At 35.6% G+C, this 23,135-nt stretch overlaps 3 protein-coding genes across 5 annotated transcripts; 1 reads left to right on the top strand and 2 right to left on the bottom strand.

The window, feature by feature from the left end:
- The first annotated feature begins 354 nt into the window (after positions 1-354).
- Positions 355-18,815, top strand: LOC117224032 (uncharacterized). 3 transcript variants are annotated; one of them, XM_033476686.2, is made up of 7 exons: positions 355-622; positions 13,357-13,539; positions 13,619-14,103; positions 14,207-14,281; positions 16,996-17,408; positions 17,587-17,711; positions 17,777-18,815. In XM_033476686.2, the coding sequence occupies exons 2-7, from the start codon at positions 13,359-13,361 to the stop codon at positions 17,830-17,832; spliced, it is 1,335 nt and encodes a 444-aa protein (XP_033332577.1). In that variant the 5' UTR covers positions 355-622; positions 13,357-13,358; the 3' UTR covers positions 17,833-18,815. The 3 variants fall into 3 exon arrangements, with proteins under 3 accessions (XP_033332577.1, XP_033332578.1, XP_033332576.1); XM_033476687.2 differs by lacking the exon at positions 355-622 and adding an exon at positions 737-1,110; XM_033476685.2 differs by lacking the exon at positions 355-622 and adding an exon at positions 12,960-13,191.
- A 513-nt stretch (positions 18,816-19,328) lies between these two features.
- Positions 19,329-20,839, bottom strand: bonsai (28S ribosomal protein S15, mitochondrial). The gene is made up of 4 exons (XM_033476667.2): positions 20,429-20,839; positions 20,202-20,335; positions 19,924-20,119; positions 19,329-19,828 (listed from the first exon to the last, which is right to left on the bottom strand). The coding sequence occupies exons 1-4, from the start codon at positions 20,662-20,664 to the stop codon at positions 19,579-19,581; spliced, it is 816 nt and encodes a 271-aa protein (XP_033332558.2). The 5' UTR covers positions 20,665-20,839; the 3' UTR covers positions 19,329-19,578.
- A 254-nt stretch (positions 20,840-21,093) lies between these two features.
- On the bottom strand, positions 21,094-22,889 carry LOC117224019 (RNA transcription, translation and transport factor protein-like). The gene is made up of 4 exons (XM_033476668.2): positions 22,640-22,889; positions 22,115-22,336; positions 21,924-22,025; positions 21,094-21,854 (listed from the first exon to the last, which is right to left on the bottom strand). The coding sequence occupies exons 1-4, from the start codon at positions 22,698-22,700 to the stop codon at positions 21,490-21,492; spliced, it is 750 nt and encodes a 249-aa protein (XP_033332559.1). The 5' UTR covers positions 22,701-22,889; the 3' UTR covers positions 21,094-21,489.
- Between the last annotated feature and the right edge of the window lie 246 nt (positions 22,890-23,135).

The following is a 23,135-nucleotide window of genomic DNA, read 5'->3' as shown; positions in this document are numbered from 1 at the left end:
ATTCATGGAATCTTTAAATAGAAAACTGCCCTCGTTCCCTCGAGGGCAGTTTTCTAGGCGAGATCCTCTCGTTCAATTTTATTTACCATAAAAATTCTACAAAAAATAATCACACAGATCCGATGAACAAGTTCGAAAACGGAAAAAAGAACGGCTGTCGTGCGATACTACTTCGAAAAATCCACGCGCAGAAACATTTGGCGTGCGTACGTTGGCAGCGCAAGCTCGGTGCATTGGTCACCCGCCGAAGTGGCGGCTCGTGATTGGTCGTACGCGGAAGTGGTCGCTGGCGATTGGCCGCCGCGCGGAGCGAGCAATGGCGGCGGTCGATGGTAGGGGAGTCCGCCAAGGTAGGTAGCGCGTCGCATTGTGCGGCTGAGTTCGTGGCTGTGCGTACGAGTCCATAACCTGTCGCGTGTGGTTCGCCTTGATCGCATCATCGATTCTTGACTCGAGCGAGCGTCTGCCGACGAGTTGCCCGTGTTTTTCGCGATCGCGTAATTACGTCTGGCTGGCCGGACGACGCCTGGCTGTTCACGGACTGCTTTGTTCCGCGGGACAACGCTCGAAGACGCGGCGATGAGGGAGAGCTGAGAGCAGATTGCAACGCATTGTGAATGAGGTAGGATCCACAAATAATGTGTTGTGTTTCCCCGTTCGTCTGTAAGATCGATCGTCCTTCGACTGTGAGTTTGAACGCCGAATAAAACGATCGAACGTGTCCGTGCAGTGTTGCTCCACAGTGTCAGGGCAATCAAAATGTTTTTTCACTATCGATTTCGTGCGCGCAATGGTTTCCAAGTGGCTCGAGTTGGGTTAGGTTAACAGTTGTTGTTGTGACACGCGGCGTCGAAATTCGCACATTCAGTTCGGGACGAGAAGTGTTGTGCGAATTGGTTCGGATTCGACTGTAGTAATCGTTCGTTCGTTACATTGTATACGTGCTTCACATGTAGATCGTATGTGAATGCTTCCATTCAGTAGTGACGGATTTTCTGAACATAAAATAGTTTGTGTACACTGATAAGTGCTGTAATTTTTCTCTGTGCGAAGTGCTGATAAACCATTTGCGACGATAACGGCGATCGATAACCTATGGTAACGCATTCGGTAAGATGGTAAATATTTGTACTGTTTCATTGGATACAGTCTCGGACAAAATTCAGTGGACTGCTACCCACGTCGTGTTGGTATACATATAATTCACGTTTTATTTATCACATGTCCTTACAACGTTAATGTTAATCGATATATTAGTATTAAGCCTTTAATAAAACAAATAAGAAGCATACAACAACAGTGTCATGTCAATAAGTTTTTAGTGTTGTCCCCGATTAAATATAGAATTTTTTAAACGTCTGTTTGTTTGTTTTTTTTGACCTTCGGTTTTGATGAAATTTGAATTAGTTGCACGGCTTGACAGTTTGAACAACTGTTTTCTCTGCAGAAACTGTTGGAAATATTCGCGAAAATTTGTAGACCTAACCTTTACTTACAACGTTCGAAGCATTTTAGAAACCGTTCTCGACCAACTATAATATCCGCGAATGTGTAAGTAAAGATTAGTTAATTGGACACAATTTGGGACTGTGACATTGTTTTTCCACAAATATCTCGGAGCTGTGCAACATATTTAGAGTTTAGAAAATCGGAATGGCCGACTTTTTTTGTAAACAACCACCTGTTTCTCGCGAATAACAATTTGTTCGCTTCGCGCGGGAAGTAGAAAATGGAATAGCGTCATTTAACGCGATGCAATCATCGAGGGGTCATTTAGGTTAACGATGAGCTCACGTGCTGAATGATGTACGCGCGTTGCGTTCGAAGCTCCCGATTGTTATCTGTCGACGATACTTCCCCGATAGTAAAACTTGCAGGGCAATAATCTTACAAGTTATTGCGAGCACGTGGCTAGATTTCTTTCTTGGGAAATCGTGTTTTTTTCGGGGCTACGAAATGTAGGCGGGATACGCCGAGAAATGTTTGGTTAATCGAGCGTTAAATTTACGCTGCTGCGTGGCGCATCTTCGAAACGGTGCGTTTATGGCGCCTACACCCGTGTGCTGTTCGCCGTAAACCGGTTTCTTGGTGGCCTTCTGAGAACTTTATCGAATCGACGATAAAATTATTCCTCGCGCGACTTTTCCAGGGGGATCCGCGTCGAAAATATTTCATGATCGTCGCGCGAAAATGTCCCGGAACCGTGAAAATTTAGGATGCGCCGGTGCCATAAATAAAGTTGTTTTCAAATTACGTCGATTAATATCGCTTCGTCGGGCGCAGGTGCGCCGGATTAACGGGACCGCCGCTAAAAATATAGCTGAAAAATGTCGAGTAGCAACGTTCGCCCTGAAATGGGCATTTCTACATAGGAGGGAAACTAGATCAGACGGTGTTGCTAATAGAAAGCTCTCGTTGCATAGGGTCACAGATCTAGATCTAGAGAAAATCCGGGAATTATGTATATATATAATATATAATATATATATATATATAAATCGGAATTAAAAATAATTATTCATTCAGGATTTTATTGTACGCTATTTTTAAATAATTTAAAAAATATTTATGTACGAAATAGTTTGGATACTTTTTCAAAAAGTAGATCGTTTTCAATGTAGCAACTAATCTTTACGTACGTTTTTCTCAACGTGTTCGCTGCCCGTAAAAATAACCATTTGAATTATTCATAGGCTGCAACTCTGCGTAGCCTTTCAGTATGTTTCCTAAAGTTTTTGTAAGCTTCTTAGAACATTTTTTTTCTCGATCCTTAATACACGCTGCACAGTTTTTGTTGTCAGTGTTTCATAATTCTAAAGGATTTCAATGTATACATGCGAGCCGTTTATTTGAAAGTGGCCTAAGTCCGCTTATTTTAAAATACAGACATTTAAGAATTTTGCGTTTAAGTAAATTTAAAAATATCGGTAACTAATAAATATGGTAATATGATGTTTCTAAGGGCTATTGCGGTATTTTTCTAAATTATTATTTTCTTGATTATTATTACTTCTCTATTCTAGAGAAGCTTTGCTGAAATGAAATTATATATAACATAGAAATGTAAACATCCAAATAGCTAGCTCGATGATTTTGGAAAATGGACTTAGGACATTTTCAAAATTAACGTCTCATATGTTCCGACTGACAATCAAACAGAAACGAGGCAATCGGACTACATTGCGTATAGATGTACCTTTATCACGATTTGCATTTCCTCTGCAGATTTACCAAATAAAATGTCAATTTAATACAAATATACAGATTGCATTAAAACCGTAGTGGAACCGGAAAGGGGGCAGATTGCATGCAGAAAAATATGCTGAAAATATCCAATGGTATTCTTCCGTTCGGGAACTCGTTTTCGAGAACATCAAATTTGAACATTTGTCGTGTACACACGCGATTCGTTAAGCCCCGATTGAAACGAGCAGAAGTACAGTAGAACGTTAAATCTTCGGGGCCGTCCATTGCATTATCTTCTTTTTGAATTGCCGTTCGTTTATACCACGTCCGGTATAAATTGTTATACTTTAGTGCCATGAAATTAAACTGGCTCTCGTATTTTATGGAATGCAAAGACTCTGAAGTTCATCGTTCGTTTTCTTTTCGCGGAAATTACTGGCTACACATTTACGTACATTCATGATTATAATGCGAATCGTATATTAATTCTTAGATTATAAATATATTCGTCTGTGTACGCTTATTTCTGGAGGGTTTATAAATATTTATAAAATATCTTTAAAAAAAGTACGAACGATACGGTTGTGAACAACAATTTAACAACACAAATAAAAATAAAATGCGAAGTACAATGAAGTTCAATTAAAAGATTTAACATTGTTTGAAGCCCAACGTTGAAATATTAAAAACGTTAGCACGGGGGATGGTTTCGAAAATTTGATTTCGCATAAGGATCCGCAGTCCGTTAATTAGCGACCAATTCCATTAAAAAAATATCGATCTCTTTCGGCTCAAAGGCAAAAAAAAGAGGACCTGCAGAATTTTCCAATCGACCTAATAGAAAGCCTATAGCACACGGACGTGTACGGACACATGGTCGTGTGAAAGCAGACGAAAGGCAGCCAGGATCTATCGCGCGTGCTCGAAAGTGTCAGTGAACTCGAATTCAACCGCTAGCTACCAAACTCCACCCGGTGTGCGCGATTTTCACTGGAGACGATGGTGCCGTCTCCCTTGGCAAACATCCTTGACAATTCGCATAATCGACCAGACCGCACCGACATGATTGTTCAACAAATTTTATCTTTCATTTTTTTATAATTATACACTGACCGCTTTATCCGCACTTGCCTGGGTCTACCTTGAGCCATCCTTCTTTAATTAAAAGATAATTGCCAAGCCTCTTTCGGATACAGCATAGCCATCGAAAGGATTATTTATTCATGTAGAACGATGTCCGGGTCGATCTTGATCCATCTTTCTTTAATTAAAAGAAAATTGCCAAGCTTCTTTTGAATATAGCATAGCCGTCGAAAAGATTATTCGTTCTTGTAGAACGATGTTCGGGTCGGCCTTGACCCGAATCTTTCTTTAATCAAAAGAAGATTGTCGAGACTCTTTTTAAATACAGCATAGTCATTGAAAAGATTGTTAACCCTCTATGGGCCCATGTAACTTTCAAGTCACAGGCTAATATATCCACATTTTACCAAATAGTTTCAGTTTTTTTCACAAGATGATGTATACGTCTTAATTATATAATGCCTCTGAAATAACTGATAACAATATTGATGACGGTTGGCTGCACCATCAACCTGAAATGTCAAAATAAATACCTTGCAAGTTGTCTACAGATAGAAACCAAAGGGACCATCTTGTGCAATTGAGATTATTTGTGCTCTTGTCGGTGTCTACTAAGTAAAAAAATGCGTATATAATAGCTCTGGGTTCGTACATCAATAACAATTTATTTATTTTGCATTTTAATAATCATTTTGTTACTATTTGTATATGATACAGTTTTGTAACCTTCAGGTTACATTGGACTATTGTGGTAGATTCGAGTGTATTTAGGATAATAGTTATGCTTTCTTCTATTTTCAAATTTATATATCAAATACCCCCAAAATATGGATACAAAATCGTATAAAAATAAAAGAGGAATTAGAATTAGACACATTAGCGGTAACAGATCCGAAGATTCTTTATTAGATTCTAAGTCCGATGAAGATCGTCCAGTAGCATTTACCAGACGACGCATAAATATTATTGACAGTGACGATGAATTTAGTACCGAATTATCATCGGATGAGGAAAATTCAAGACCAGAAAAAACTATTTGGCAACCAGTTCCAAATGCAACGTACATCTATATTTAACGCCAAATTCAAACTGTTTTATGGAATTTCACGCTTAAGCATTTATGCACAGAAGTGGAAACATTGTAAGCCGTTGTTACTTCAAAGTTACAAATCGAATTAATAATAATAAAGTTGTTTAAACTGTTAAATATATTTTTAATTAGCATATATAGGTTTATAATAATAGATTTTCCGTTGCATAAATTTGTTTATATTTCAGAAAAAAATTTGGCCCATAGAGGGTTAATTTTTGTAAAACGGCGTCCGGGTCCGTTTTGAACCAGACTTCTATATGGTCAAGTTAAACAAAGTATAGCAGAAGCAAATGAGATCTATATTGGCAACTAGAAAAGATGGTTGCTTTCACTTGATAAATATTTCCGAAGAACATGTTTCCACGGAAGAAAGAGGGAACAGAAACTTAGCAAATATGAATGAGTTCCAAACATTTCGTGCAGAACGGGAGTCGAAGTGCGTCGATAAAAACGTTGCTATCGTAATTACCGGTGTCAGATTTCAGACGTTCAGCTCTGCTCACGTTACCGTATACGTACACAGTCGATCGAAACTCCTGATGATCAACAGGATACATTGGCTGTGGGAGAGGGACGGTCTCAGGTATTCGATGACACAGGAATAGGAAAACCTACATGGGAACCGCCACAATGTCGGATGCGTTATACATAATATCGTGAAGCTTCTTTCATAACCATTTCATTTTACTGAAACATTTATTTAAATAATCCTTTTATCTATTTTTTACTTTTATATTCGATCATCTTTACCATTCTAACAATTTTCTACTGCAAAATTATCCCATACGAAAAGACAAATTAGGGGTGTAGAAAGTACAGGATTCAACTTATAAAATTAGCTTAAATGCATTATTGTCTGCGCTTATTTTACAAAGTTGCATTAGCTGAAGTTTTCAGACTTTATAAACTCTGCAAGATATTTTCTACTGAAAAAGTATTCTGTATGAAAAGGTACAAATTAGGGGTATTGAAAATAGAGAATATCCACCCCGTAAAATGAGCCTAAATGCATTATTGTCTGCGCTTATTTTACAAAGTTGCATTAGCTGAAGTTTTCAGACTTTATAAACTCTGCAAGATATTTTCTACTGAAAAAGTATTCTGTATGAAAAGGTACAAATTAGGGGTATTGAAAATAGAGAATATCCACCCCGTAAAATGAGCCTAAATACATTATTGTCTGCGCTTATTTGACAAAGTTGCATTAGCTAAAGTTTTCAGACTTTATAAACTCTGCAAGATATTTTCTACTGAAAAAGTATTCTGTATGAAAAGGTATAAATTAGGGGTATTGAAAATAGAGAATATCCACCCCGTAAAATGAGCCTAAATACGTTATTGTCTGCGCTTATTTTACAAAGTTGCATTAGCTGAAGTTTTCAGACTTTGTAAACTCTGCAGGCTATTTTCTACTGAAAAAGTATTCTGTATGAAAAGGTACAAATTAGGGGTATTGAAAATAGAGAATATCCACTCCGTAAAATGAGCCTAAATACATTATTGTCTGTGCTTATTTCTCAAAGTTGCAATAGATCGAATTTTCCAAACTTTATAGACTGTAATAATATGAAATTAAAAAAAAAGAGAGAAATTTCTTCAGTTTCAAAAGTATTCTACGTAAAATGACAAATTGGGGGCTTGAAAGTACAGTGTTCACCCTGTAAAATTAGCCTAAACACAGCATTGTCTGCGCTCATTTCAGCAAGTTGCAATGGCTTAAATTTGTCGAACTTTATAGGCTGTTAAAGCCTGAAATTGTTTAACAAAAGTATCTTCACTTCACCGATCGTCTTATTTTGCAAAATGGTACCGAATGAAATATCAACTTACTGGCGTTGAAAGTAGACACCCGACTCTGTAAAACGAGGTAGATTGTCATTCGATTTCGTTTCCTCACAAAGTTACAGTAGTCGGCGTGTCTCCGATTTCTCAGTGAAGATTTAGCGATCCTTCGATTTTGGTTGTCAGCATACGTAAACTATTTCGATAATAACTACTTTAAAAATCATTTTTAATTGCCGTAGGGTAACCGAGGTACGGTCGAGGCTCCGTCTTTCCAATTTTTCTCAATCGCCGATGCATTTATGGCTCCGAAGACCTTCGACTCTCGACCGTCCTTGTTCACTTCTCCCCGTCGGTGCATAATTTATCCGAGGAAAGGCCGCATAAATTCTTAAAGCACGTATTAATACTTAATTATTCTGATAGATCGAGCGCGTGCACATAACGCTGAAACGTTTTGGGTATTGCGTGCGCGTTCGGTTAACAGTAATGCCCAATACAATAGACAGTGATTACGGCAACAGTGGCGGTTAATTAATTGTACGGCGGCAATAATTGCCCTGGTTTATTGCCTGACTGACGGGTCCGTATAATAATAATAAAGAAATGCAAATAAGAGTGGCGCAACATTAATCATTAACAGTATTGAAATTCACTGTTATTGACCTCCAGGCCAGGGAATAAAGTGAATGAAATGAGACTGATTCCAGCGAGACTTCATGTTTAGTTATTATCGTACATCTTATTTCATTCATTTTATTTTCTGGCCGATAATATTTCTAAATCTTTAATTCTGATTTGTTCTATTGGGTTGGCAACTAAGTAATTGCCGATTTGTTCAATGAAATAAAAAATTTTTTTTTACTTGGAACGAAGTTTAATCTGTAATGTATTTTCCATTTTGTTCGATGACCTTTTGCCATCTCTCTGACAACTTGAAAATTCCACGCTCGTAGAAAGTCTGATCCTTTTCGGCCAAAAACTGAGTTAAGTGAGATTTTACAGTGTCATCATCGTTAAAAGTTTTACCACGAAGGGAGTTGTCCAGGGATCGAAATAAGTGGTAATCCGATGGCGCGAGATCGGGACTATATGGTGGGTGTAACATCGATTCCCAAGCAATATCCATCAATTTTTTCCGAGTGGACAAAGACGTGTGCGGCCTAGCATTGTCCTGGTGGAAAATGACATCTTTACGATTGACCAATTCTGGTCGCTTTTCCTTGACCGCTGCATTCAATTTGTCCAGTTGCTAACGTTCACGGATAATAAAAAATAACATAATAATAATAATAATAATAATAATAATTTTATAATATAACATTTACGGATATCATAAAAATGGGAGTGAGAGACAGCTATAACTGTGAAATCGGCAATTACTTAGTTGCCAACCCAATACACTACACTGATTTATATTTGCATATTAAGATGCATATTCCTATTTATACATATTCTATTTTTATATTTATATTTTTATATCAAATTTACGTATTCTTATTTATATCTGTACATCAATTTATATTGTTTTAGTTATATTTGTACATGAGTGTACGTATTTGTATTTATATTTGTTTATCAGTGCACATATTTGTATTTATATTTGTTCATCAGTGTATATACTTTCATTTATATGCATACATCAGTGTACATACTTTCATTTATATGCATACATCAGTGTACATATTTTTATTTATATTTTTTATAAAAGTTTCTGTAATATTTTCATTTTCTCGTATTTTTACGATGAATGCATGAAAGCTTAATAATAAATTAATTGGTTGTTTAATAACGTGGGGTTGTAAACAATGGAGCACGCGCGAAATAAACCGTTCAACTAACAACGATAATGAATTAGCTAGTCGCTATTAATCAAGGTGTCAAAAACAGAAAATATGTTACGGGACCCGGGGTATTTAATAATTAACAACCGGGCGTTAAACCATCTGATTAATATGCGCCGGTATATAAACCAAATTCAATTTAGATCAATAATTTAGCCCGCGGCGCAGCGAAATATCCTGGCGCTACGTTCGATGCACTGTATAAATTCAGCTTGAGTTTCATAAATTTTTGGCGGGAAAATTATTGCTACCACGGGGAATACGTGTGATTTATCATCGCCGCGCCAATATAACATATACAACGTTCGAGGAGGCTGGAAATTATGCGTAAAATATTCGTCGATGGTCACACTTCTTAATTGTCGAAATAAAAATCGAGTACAGTTTCTCATTCGCGCGCGAAACAAGTATTATCATGAATGTTCACTCAAATGAAAATCTTCTATAAGATTTCCTCAAAATAAAATTTACAATAAGACAATAATTAATTCCTTGTTACTAATGATATAACTCGCAGAATTGTTTATTTATTGTTATTGGTAATACAGTGAAATAATTTATCTATTATTACTGGTGATACAATTTCAGAAATTATTTATGTATTGTTACCAATAATACAATTTGAGAGATGATTTATGTATTATTACCAATGCTGGAATTTGTAATATGGTTGATTTATTATATTAATATTGGCGATGACCCGTTGCTAACAGTAATTCTTATTAAACAATGTACTAATTATTACCAAAGTTTATTTATTAGTGAATACATGCTGTCGTAATATTATGCAGACATTAATGATAAACTGTTATTTTGTTTAATTCTACTGGAATAGGAAAGAAGATGTAAGTAATGCATAATTAATGATATTTACAAAGTACAGCAATTAATCAATTTTTTTTTGAAATCGATTTTTAAATTATTGTAAATAAATTGGTTTTTTAAAATAGTGATAGAAACTAAATCCTATTATAGTAAGCTAGAATGCTAGAATAAATGTCTCAATAATATTTTAATGAACATATAAAAACTATAGTTGATACATAAAATAGATTTTAATAAAGTTTTAAAACATTTCGTGTATAAAAATATAAAAATCATCCTAACTGATACATAAAATGCTATTAAGTAAATCTTTCAATGATCTTTTTGGAAAGATAATAACGGATAAATAAAGTGCTACAAATTAAATCTTTCAATAATCTTTTGAAGTAAATTTGAAAATTATGTCTGACAAGTAAAATGCAATAATATGAACGTTTAAGTAATTCTTTTAAGGAAAATACGAAAATTATTGATAACTAAAATACAATAAAATGTACGTTTTAATAATACTACGACAGTGACAACTGACACCTAAAATGCGATAACTTTGAACAGCTAGAATAGAATGTTACACAAATAATAGGAAAAATCATACTATCAGCATTATGTTGCTCGACCAGAAAAGTCAAACTTCGCGAAACCATTCACCTGCCCTTGTGGCCTTGCTAACCGTATCCAAGCATGCTGTCAGCGAACCGCTGGCCATACAGAATGTAGTATCTAGTTTCCAGAATAAAATGGCGAAGACTGCGGGGGTATCGAAAAACGCGGTTCAGGCCGGTTCGGCGTGGGATAATATCGAGGGATCGCAGGGGAAACCAGTGCAACAAGACTTTAGCTGCCCCTTTTTCCCGGCGATATGATAACCCGACGTGATACAGACACGGGAACTGAAAATAGCCGTAATTTTCGAAAAATTGCACTCTGAACGATCGTTTAAACATATACCATACAATGTTCGTATCGCTGCAAAATGTATTTTCTAGTCTACTTAAAAATTTTCGCAAGAAAAAGTCCTGTTTCGTCGCTGAGCATAATCAAATTTCACTCAAGACTTTAATTTTTCAAGATAAATTAAGAACACTCAAAAACTATACGCAAATCTGTGTCTCGATGATTTCGAAAATTGTTTAAAGGTTGATATTGTTACGAAAGTATACATGTATCATCTTATTTGGAAGAGTCTAAAAACCAATTTTAAGCTTGCGATATTGTTTAAATAACGAAATAATTTAAACGAAAGATTGTTTAAACTACAAATTGTATCAATCAGAAATTGTTTAAATGAAAGATCGTTTATGTACAAAAGATTGTGTAAATGGCAGATCATTCGAATAAAAGATTGTTTAAGTCAACAATTGTTTAAACGTTTGAAATTTCTTCTGAGATTCTACTTTCTGATAATATTCAATTCATTCAGGGCATTCGTTTGAATGATAATAATCAGGTGTGGGGTACGGGTAACAATGTAAAGGGCTGATCGCGTGACACAGATCCATTTCCCAGGCATTAGGAAATTAAAGGGTTTAAACCGAACACCATAGAACAACCGGCCGGTACAACTCATTCGTCTCCTCCTCCTTCTAACGCGTCTTAATTATATCTCTCGTCCCTCTTACAAAGCCGGCGAGATACACGGGGAAATGTATAATCGTAGGTTGGCCCGTCCTATCATTATTTCATAGTCTGCCCAGGAATTAGAAGATCGTTGCGTATACTTCAATTAATTATCACGCCGCGGTGTTTCAAGGTCGACCTTCTTCCCCGAGGAAAACACACACACGAATTAACGTTACCCAACAGCCATTACCATTTTTCTTTGTTCCAACCAAGTCAACAAATAGTCCCCCTAAATGTTCAAAATTACTAATTTTTGGTAAGATGTGTTTCAAACCAAAAAATTCAACTTGACAAAGTTCTCCACCGAACATCATCTATTTACAAAAGTAGGACCCGCGATTTTTACAGAAAATCTTTTTCCAGACTATTTCAAATAGAATGATGTATAGTTTTGTAACGACAAGTACATGAAATATTTTTAAACGATTTTTGAAACCAACGCAACTATAAATTGCTATCTGAATAGTTAAGAATCCAAGGCGAGTTACAATTGTATTAAGCGATACATAGTGTTTTAGATCGATCGAAATCGTCGGGAAAAGTCGCGAGAGGAATTTCGTTTTCAGTTGAAAAAATAATTGTTGCCGCCACCTGCGAGAAACAGGTTCCGACGGCGTGTCGAACATTGTAGAGCCGTAGGAACGAAGGCACGCGAGGAGAAAACATGGACGGAAGACATAATTAGGACGAGCCATCCTTCGTTTAAGTTTCTGAGCACTAGTTGCAGCCATTACGAATTCTGCGGCCTTGTTCTTTGCTCGTTAAATTTAATGCCGGCCAATTCCCTCGTCCGCCATCCTCGCTTGCACGCTCCGAGGATCGTGGCGGTTCAGCAACTACCTTCTGAAATCTGCTTTTCACAGTTCCCGTTATCCTAGTTTCCCATAGCCTCGCCATGAAGCCTCGGAAAAAATGTAAATGTTTCATACTTGTACGCCAGAATATCTATGAAAATTTCGTAATAGATTACCTTTACCCTTTCGGTACGAAGGCCGCCATATTGGGAACACCTGACGCACGTACCTGTTCTATAAAATCGTAAATAAAGAGGTGAAATATTCGTTTCCGCTTCTATGGCACCGTCATATTTCCGGTTCTTTTTTTATTCGATATAGAACCGGTGCATGATACAGATTACCATGGAGAATATTTTGTATATCTTAGAGATTAAAATCGGATCAATGGAAGGCATTATGCAACAATGAGAAACGTGCGTGCACAAGCCAGAAATTGTTTGTACGATTCATCGCAGTCGTTGACTTTCACTCGCTGTTAGCGATGAAACGTGGACTATGACAAATGCCGGCGTAAATTACGTTCCTGTTCCAACCTCTCTCTCTTTCTCTCTCTCTTTCTCTCTCTCTCTCTCTCTCTCTCTCTCTCTCTCTCTCTCTCTCTCTCACCCCTTGACCTTATTCTTCGTTTTCACCTCGAACAAAAGGATTCCCGTTCGTTTCTACTCGAACGAGCCGTTCATTTTTCAGGCGCTGGCTCCATAGAGACCGTTTGCACGATTCTTCTTTGAAATTCTTCGTTTCCGTTTTCGCTGGCTGCTATTTACTTTGCTCAGATTTTTATGGAACGTTACCGTCCGCAGAAATCCATTACCAGTTATTGGTTCCTGTCCTTAGTTTCGAGGAAGATTAATGGCTATTAGACTTCTTGCTGCCTGTACAGTCTGTCGACGAAGTTCCTTTACACCTGCAAGATTTTGAGACATCAGCATGTTTTTGATAAAGACATATTCTCTCATAAAACGTAAGAATAACTTAGACTGCGAATTTTCACGTGTTTACAACACAAATAAATAACTGAAAACATACAACAGTGAAAGCATTAGAAGAATTTAAGTATAATTATTTTCAACTTGCTAAAAAATTGTAGTAAAATGACTCAATGAAGCTGTTACACTTTCATTTATAGAAATGAGTGGTTCCCGACTTGGCAGGGGCCGGGGTGGCCGCCTGGCCCTATATGTGGGTTGCGGGGTGGTAGTTGTTCTTCTGGTGTTCCTCTACCGTGCCGCCACCTTGGAAATGGCCAGGCTTCGAGAACGTGAAATCCAATGTACTCATCAGCAAGGTGCACTCGCTGCTCAACTCCAAGGTACTCCATCATTTTGGATCACATTTAAATTTGTAGTACTTGCCAGATGCGATGACAGTCGCTTTTGATTCATTTCCAGTTATATTCGAGTATAAAACCCGTTTGGAAAAGTCCCTGGCTGAGGAGAAGACATCAAATGCAGCAGTGAAACAAGAACTTCAGCAGCGTGCCTCCAGAGAGAAGGATCTTCGCGACAAAGATGGCAGAGAAGCGATGCAAAAATTCGAATCTTTGCAGCAGACCTACAAGATGCTGCAATCGGAGCACCAGGATTTAAAGGAAGGGTGCAAGAAACAGGAGACGCAAGCCTTGGAGAACATGAACAAGCTGGAGACAACTCTTCAGAACTTACGTACCCACATAAAGCAATTGAAAGAAGAGAAAGAGGAGAAGAGCAGGGCCTTAGAGGATTTGAAGAACAAGTACCTGGAAATGGAGACAGAGAAGACAAAGCTCGAGGCGAAGTACAAAGATTTATTGAAAAGCACTGACAATACAGATAGCACTATCCAGCATCTCAAGAAAGAAGTGTTTCAGTTGACACACGAAGTGGAGAGAGCCCGGGTATGAGGACATTTTTGTTTCTTTATCTTGTCGCAGAGTTGAAGACTGACATTTACCATAGCGTGATCCATTTCAACGAACCTTGGTATTTTTCTGTTGCCAGAAATCTATAAATAACTCGCAGAGGACAGAACAACAGGGGGCAAAACCTGCGATCATGTCATCTCAACAGCAACAGGTAAGTCCACCGAACAACAATGATAAAACTCCGCAGCCCCTACACGCACCTCGTAATCATCACGCAATCGGAGACCCCCTAGAATCAGGTATCCAACTAGCGAACGAGGACGGGAACGAGAACAACATTCGTTTCGCTCAGAAGAACGGAAACATCGTCCCCGTTGGCGCGAATGAAGGAAAGGATGGAGAGTCGCAAGACTCGTTGCTGATGCCATTGCTTTATGGTTTGCAATTGAAGAGCCAAAACAAACTAGACGACCAACCTTTAGCGGTCGATGATCTGGCTAAAAATGAAAAGAATGAAAACCCTGATGAGGAACAGCTAAAACAAGTGATACCACCACCCAATCAAAATAATAAGAACGTCGTTGATAAGAAAGTATCGTCAAACTCGCCAAACCTTGAGGTTCCTTCGTTAAAGAGTAATAACTCTCCTGATTAACACGAAGGAAAAGCTGTGATTGTAAAGAAACTGAGAAAAACTGCGGGTTAAAGCAAATGCTATGAGACAGCTAGGGACATTTTGAATTGTTGAGTTGAAGAATTCAATTGAGAGGTTATGTGTGCAAGGCCTTAGTAATTTTCCTACTGAGACGAGTTATGATGTTAATCATTTGTTAGATAAGGATACATAATTAATATTTCAACTTTATGAGTCAAGTGTTTTTATAAAAGCTTACGTGCTAACACAGATTCACTGTGATTGCTTCTGAATGACACAATGTTACTAAGGTTACCAGACGTTCACGATTGGCCTTAGGAAGCCCGGGAGTTTTAAATGAATTTGAATTTGAAAAAGGATAAGTGGTTCATTTATGAAAATACTCTTTTTTAAATATCGAAGTTAATTTTTCGCCAAGAATTCGAAATTTATCTTAGCTAACTTATGGTAACCCTCTATATTATGCTCCTGATGGAAGCAGTTAAGAGCAATATTTATGACATGAGCTGCAAAGGATTGACAAAAGTGCCTTGAAGCACCATAATTGTTCATGCCTTGCGGAGATATCAGAGATTCCTTTGGTGTAACTGGTAATGTTCACACATGCACATTATTTGCATGGTATGTACTGGGTGCTGTAGATAAATTTTGAACTGGTCCAAATAGTTCGGGGGACTCAATGGAATCAGTTTCTCTTCACACTGCTAAAAAAATTTATAGTGGATTAAGTATACAGTAGTGGTGCTCAAAACAAATAACTTGTCCTGCGAAAGGCATTAATGGTATTACTATTAAAGTGGTCAAAAGGTTGTACATGTAACAAAGAGTATTACACAGAGAATACATATTAAAGAGATTTATTGCATGACATCTCAACTTAACTATTAATTTTTTCTCTTTTGTTTTCTCAATGTAACACGATTTATTTTTAAGATGTGATGCGAGAGTTGCCTTGTTATCAAGCATTTTATAGTTGAGTGAAGTAACAAGAAGACAACTAGTGCCAAGAGTGTGAATATTGTAAAAATCTGTGAAAATCATGAGAGTTATGTATACAAGTATTTATATGTGTCTATGGACAAATCAGCCTTGTCCTTTGTTATGTATTGTCTCGATGAAATTTCTGATGTATTTTTCGAAAAGTTGTACCATCAAAAGATCCATTGATTTGTCTATATCGATCATTGATGTAAAGAAAATTGACTAACACGCCCTTATATTATTTTAATGGCTAAATTATTAATACTTTTTATATTTACATAGCTTTTTTAATTAATTATTTGATCAAGTGCAATATTTTAGGCACACTTGCTAACAAAGAATAATTTACAATCATTTTCGCACAATTATTTTAGTAATTGTGTAAATGTCAATTTTTTTCTCATTTTAATTCGTGCTATCATATTTACTTATTTGTATATCTGTGGAAGAGAATACAGTAGTCTATCAAGAAACTAATTTGAGTGGAAAAAGATGAAAGAATTCTACACATGTAGCTTGCAAGCTGTACTGAATGTGCCTGTATGTTCGTGTTAATCAATGCATTTAATAAATTGTTATTATTTTGAATTGCTTGCATTTTTTCTGGCACCCTTGCACAACATAACTAAACTAAAATCTGCTTCCATTTTTCTAGTCTGCAAATTAAAAAAATGGAAGTAATTAATTATAAAGTACAATTCAATTATTAAATATTAAAATTAATTTAAATCTCGTGCTTTTGCTTTCTTGTTAAATGAAACTACTTCACAGTTGCTTGTTCCATTACTGTTAAATAAAAGGATTTATATTCAGGAGTTCTTTGTTTAAATTTTCAACTAGCGTTAAAGAAAATTTTGGAGATTCTTCGTCTTTAGAAACTTGTATGTCTTCCCTTCTAATACTGTTTGTAGTTTGACTTCTGTCAGGTGGTTTTGTCTTTGCCAAGTAGCATGCTTAAAGCAAACTTCCATAGTAATGCGCTTTCGTAGCTTCGAGAAAGAGGCCTAGATTTGAAAAGCACCTATCCTTCTCCACAAGAGGGTTCTTGCAGGTAAGTTGGTGTTTTACAATGTGATGCATTTAATAGTTTTAGTTTAGACTAGTTAAGTTGAGATTATATATCAGTTAAATAATCACAGAACATTTTATTAGAAAATGTTTCAAAACTTGATAGAGTACACTTTTATCCTGTAATATCGGCATAATGTAAATCAATAATTATAAATTTACAGAGAATTTTCTTTAACCCGGATTATTAAATTATTAACAAAAATAAATCAATTTTTCAGAGCACAGTGGCAAGCAGCTCGATGAAATCAATTCCAGCAGTGAGATTGGAGACTTCAACGACTGCAAACAACCTTAATCCGTTGTCTACAGCCGTGGTGAAGTCACTCCCAGCCGCTAAACCACTGTTGAAGTCCAAACTTCCAGTGGGTGTACTGCCAATTCCGGTGCTGATCGATCAGAAATTGGAAAATCGTGAGGAAAAACAGGACAACACCGCGGCGAGAATAAAGAACGAGCCCAAAAAGAAAAAGGACGCGGAGAGCAAAGAGATCGAGGATGAAAACGGCAATTTAGCTGCTCAATTTCAAGGTAGAAGGAATGAAGAACATCATCCTGACAGGCGGGGCTGGCTCAATGTTGTTCCTGGCATTCAAGAAATTGGGGATGAAGGCAATCACCTTCGACTTTCTGGGTATGCATTTGTTACATCAATACTTTCACTATTCTTGAAAAATGTTCTCTACTAATTACTAATCATTTATTATTAGTTTCTTGAGGAATATTTATATTTTATAACTTATTTAAAATTTTATAATAAAAATAGCATAATATTTGAGGTTCGCACTAACATATTTGTTAATTATTTTCAGTTTTCAAGAAAGTGCGGACAAAATAGAGGCTGGTGACGATCAGTATGAGGTGGTTGATTACGGTAAAGAACCTCAACAGAAGAATAATGACATTCACTTAGTCGAAGAAGAAGATGAAGGCGAAGGTGATTAATTTCCCAAAAATATATAAATTGTCTTATCACAGCCGTCGAATTTTTCTTTTGTTTAGATGAAGATGAACCGATAGACTACCGCCATAATTTGAAACAAAAGAGGCGTAAGTGAACAGACCGAGTTACCAAGAAAACTGAAAGCTCGTTACTTAAATAATTGACCGTTTTGGAACATAATTTATGTTTGGCACAAAGAGTATTTTCTCCGTACTATAGCGAGACAGTAGGAGTACAAACGCGACGCTATGGAAGAAATAATGTATTTACATTTAAGGATTTCTATTCGAGGAAAGAGCCAGCTTTACATTTAACAATTGCAGTTAACGATACTTCACTTTTCCATTACTTAACAGACTGGTCAGTAACATACATTCTTCGCCAGAAATCGAGAACTTCATTCTCTCTCCACTCTAGATTCTGAAATTCGGAAATCTCGTACAATGATCTAGCCAAAATGTTTAGGTAGGTGATATTCTATGCAGATGTTATTTAAGAGCCACTGCGCTCGACTAAGGGACAAATTGTATTTTTATCCAGAAATTAGAGAGGACGTTCGAGCAGCGTATCGATAGAAGAAACAGACTGTATTTTTCTAGATTTAAACATACCGTAAGAAAAACGGAATTAGGGTTTTCACAATGAAACAAGGAATCTGTCGTAAACATTTACTCTTTCAATGGCAGAACATAAATTTTAATTGAATCACTTGTGTTGCTATATATGTGCAGAAAATTGTCATTATTTTTTACTGCAGCTAACATTACAATTTTTGTAGACATTCTGCCAATGTAAGAGTCAATCACTCCCCCCCCCCCCCCCCCCCCCACGCAGCGACGATGAAAGCGGAATCGTAACTTATATGCACTTAATACTTAAGAAGCAAAACAAATAAATCCTAATTTATTTGTTGCCTACAAGCCGTCATTCAGGCGCTAACAATCAAGACTTAAACAGAATGAAAGAAGATATACTTTAAGAAATTTATTGCGAAAGATATGTTAATATTTGTTACGACCGTAGACGACTACTTGTATACAGATACAGCAATTTACTTGTAAATAAAATTCTTTTGGTAATAAAACGTAGAAAAACCAACGGTTCTTTTACAATTTCCGCGTTATTTTCAAATCACACATCCATTAATCAATTTTCAATTGAGACAGTGTGTGGAAAGCATAGATTTGCCACCAACATTTTGGTAGAACTTCGAATCCCTTGGTATGTACGCGCGAAACATGATGAATACAGAGAAATCTGACAACATATAGTTTCGGATGGGATCTTGGTGTAATAAAATTGTTTTCAAATATTCTTTTGAAATAATTAAATTATCATAAGTATTATTATTTATTATGTACATATATGTATATTTGACGCTCGAGTATTAATGACTCCTATGATTTATAACTTATAATATGAAATTTCTGGAAACATGAAGAGAGTTAATATAAAAAGAATCAGAACGTCAGAAAAATTCCATTGCAAACGCAAATTGATTCAAGAAAACTGGTTTATAAAATTTAGAGAAAAAATTTAGATATAGATTAAAATTTGGATCTTGGTGTAATAAAATTGTTTTCAAATATTCTTTTGAAATAATATGTGAAATTAAATTATCATAAGTATTATTATTTATTATGTACATATATGTATATTTGACGCTCGAGTATCGATGACTCCTATGATTTATAACTTATAATATGAAATTTCTGGAAACATGAAGAGAGTTAATATAGAAAGAATCAGAACGTCAGAAAAATTCCATTGCAAACGCAAATTGATTCAAGAAAACTGGTTTATAAGATTTGGAGAAAACTAAGTTGCATCATGACTTAGTTTTATTTCACTTATTATTTATTTACACTGACAACTCATCTGCTTTCTTCCGTGCAGCTTCAATTTCTTCCTCTGTGACTGATGGATTCACTCCACACTCTGTTTCTTCTTTTAAAATAAATGCCAGTTTCTCTGCTTTTTCACGGTAAAAGTTCTTTTTTTGTTCTCTCAACTGAGCCTTATACGCATCAATTTTGTTTTGAATGATTTTATCACAATACTCTTGTGTTAATCGTCTAATCGATTCTTTCTTTGCCACCATACCCAACTTTCTACAATGTTTAAATTAAAAATAATTAGTTCATCAAGTTGCCGACTAGGGAATGATTATTCTTATATAATAATTGTTGAAGAAAAGATACAGTACTCTGGTATAGGTTTGTAAACAAGATTCAAACGCTCTAAAAGCCATTCAAATCGTTTGTAGTCCCATTTACGTAGGTATCTTAAATATTTTCTTCTTTTCTCGACTAATTCTTTTAAGACTACCTTTGTTGGTTTGTTTCTTGGATGTTTCTCCATATATTCCTGAAGGTGCTGTATCTCGCTAGTCATTGCAGCAACTAGAACACAATTCATAGTTTAATAGAAACTTCTGAATATTTTATACTTTTTTGATAAACTCCAAAACAAGAGCATACTTACTTACTGATTCTGTAGATCCTCGGTCAGAAACATGCCTTTTCACTAATGCCATTACCTTCTCTCTTTTCAAATTTCGAAATTCTCTTCGAGATTGAAATTCCAAGGAAAACATTTTTTTTACGATATCATTTGCACTGTATCAGACAAATCATATACAATAGTGTTTAACACAGGTGCTGTTCAACAAAGTTGAATCTGTAAGGATTATCAATGCAGGAGTTACTTACTCTTCCAGTTCAGTTGAACGATTATAGTACAATGCAATTTCACTTTTTTTTATAGGAATATCTAGACCTAAATCACCGCTTTGAGTAGGATCTGCTTCGGTTTTTATCGGTGGCCGAGTCCAATCAACAGGGTATTTTTTAGTCGTTGAGGCATCTCGGCTCAGGCAACCACCGAACTTGTAAATGTTATTAACTTTGGTACAACCTAACCTAAATATACTGGTTGCCAAGTTCATCCTTACCAGAATGTGTATCAAATGATTCAGCCAATTAATTTGAGCTTAGATTCTCAGAATGAAAAATGTTTGAACTATACAAAGTATGTGTCAACACTAAAACTGGCTAAAATGGTAGCAGTAGTGCATAACCTCGTCTGTGTAATACGATAAAGTACATATCAGAGTCCTCTGTCCTCTACATCATGAACTTCATACATATCAATGAATTTCCTTTTCTCTGCAACCCGAATGTTTCCTGTGGAACATGGTATCGTGTATTCGGGGGTATCTATTATATTTCCAATGTCTGAGAAGTACTGAAGTAATTAAAATATTTCATTTTTATTAAAAACAATTAAAATAAAACCTGATTTCCATTCATAAACAAATTCGAAGATATTTATTTCCTCATTACCAGTCTTTCAGTCCAGAATAATTGACACAGAATTTCAATTGATATTTTATTTCAATGATGATACAAATACGTATACCTGGCAATTTACAAACAACTCTTTCATCTTACCACTATGAAATAGACAATGTTGAAGCAAAATATTGTTACACATTTCTATCCGATTCTCCATGATCATTAATAATGAAGTAATAAATAGATATGAATAAACTGTAAAAACTAGATAATATCGTAGTAAATTCAGTTACATTTTTTACAAGTCTTAATACAAAATTATAAATTAATAATCACTATCGCCTTCTGTTAATTCAGAGTAAATATTTTATCAGAAGATTAAAGAGTATTTTGAAGATTTAATGATTTCGCATGTGTTTCTCATGTTTTAATAACATATTTCAAACGTTTTGTTGATTATCATGATCTTTAACTATTTATTTTCCAACTTTTCCTAACTTGGTATCCGTTTTCGGATTAGCAGTGATGTTTTGTACACGAACAATTACTTCGTTAATCTTTGTTTGAAGATTTCTAATATCCTGAATATAAAGTAGAGCTAACAGTTTAGCTCCATTGTCGAGAGCAGGTTTGCTCAAGCCAAATCCAGGAGCAATATCCATTATAGGGAACGGTTTTCCTTTAAGAATTTTAGAATTTGGATTTCGTAGGCACTCGGTTTTTAATCTCTTTTGGACCAATTTACTGCAGGCCTTCAACGTAATCAAGTGATTCGGATGCTCCGGAATTCGAAGGATTTTTGCCAGAGAATATACTCCTTTCTTAAACTCAACGCTCTCAACTATTAAGTAAAAAATTCAGTAAGCCTCCTAATCAGTACTATATCATGAATGTACCACTATATACTCACAGTCTAAATTGTCAAGTGGATTTTTGGATTTAAACTTGGGCATCATTGCTTCTTTCTTGGCTTTTAATTTCATCTCTTTTACATTTTCCGAATATGATTCATCTAGATTATATAGCACAGATGTTTTTAGGATTAATACCAATGCATGAAATATTAAACAGAAAACTTTTCTTTTTAGGGTCAGTTCTTACTATTATTTTCCATTTCCAACCAGATGGCATGTCCAACTAACCACTCAAGTTGATCTAAGGTGTTATTTGTAATTGGACATTTAACATCTTCACAATATTTGGCAAAGATTTTCGGCCATGTGTCACTTTTCAAGTCTCTTAATTGCTTCCGATCTTGTATATCGTACTGACGTATCTTTTGGTCCTCTAACCAGACTATTACCTTGCGAAAGTGTTGTGAATCTGCAATAATTTAAGTACATACAGTTGAAAAACTTTAGACTGATCGTATACAAAGTATTTAGTTTAAAATAATTATTTTATTAATTTTCATTGATCCCTGAAGGTAGTAACAAGTACTGAAACAAATTTTGCCGAATTAAAATACACCGATTAATTTAACACAAAAATTGTATAACTTTATTGACAAAACTGCTACATTTGTTAAATATTATTTTATAGTAAATGGAGTGCAAAATATCACCACGTGTAAGGTATTTCTCAATATGACGTAACATTTCTAACAGAAATTAAAGTAAAACGTACCGTTTACGTTAACTTTTTCCCATTCTACGTAACCTAAAGCTTGAAGTCTTTTCTTAAGCATTATCAAGTCTGTGTTGGACTAGAACTGTTTTAAATGGAAGACTGATCTCGAAATGTGTTAGAATATCATTAAACCGGCAATATCTGTCAATCAATTCGATACTGTATTTGCATCACGCTTTTTTCCAGCTGATAGTACTCCGGTTTCAAGAAATTTCACCGCACTACACGCTACTGCACTGTACGTCATCGCGTGTCTAGTTGCTACTTTAATACACCATCTAGGGTCAATATGTGGTAACTCTACCATCTGAGATTTGTTGACATATTTTTAAATAAATTAATTTAAAATATCCACATTTTTATAAACTCCGCTTCAATTTAAACGTTTTGATTTCAAGTATTCTTTATCCAAATTGTAATATTTTAATAAATCTTTTGTGTACACTCTATGAAGATTTATTTATATCTGTTTTTAGAAAAAAACATCGTTGAT

This window comes from Megalopta genalis, chromosome 5 (assembly GCF_051020955.1).
Source record: "Megalopta genalis isolate 19385.01 chromosome 5, iyMegGena1_principal, whole genome shotgun sequence".
Classification (NCBI taxonomy): domain Eukaryota; kingdom Metazoa; phylum Arthropoda; class Insecta; order Hymenoptera; family Halictidae; genus Megalopta; species Megalopta genalis.
This window is presented reverse-complemented; position numbering and strand designations above follow the sequence as displayed.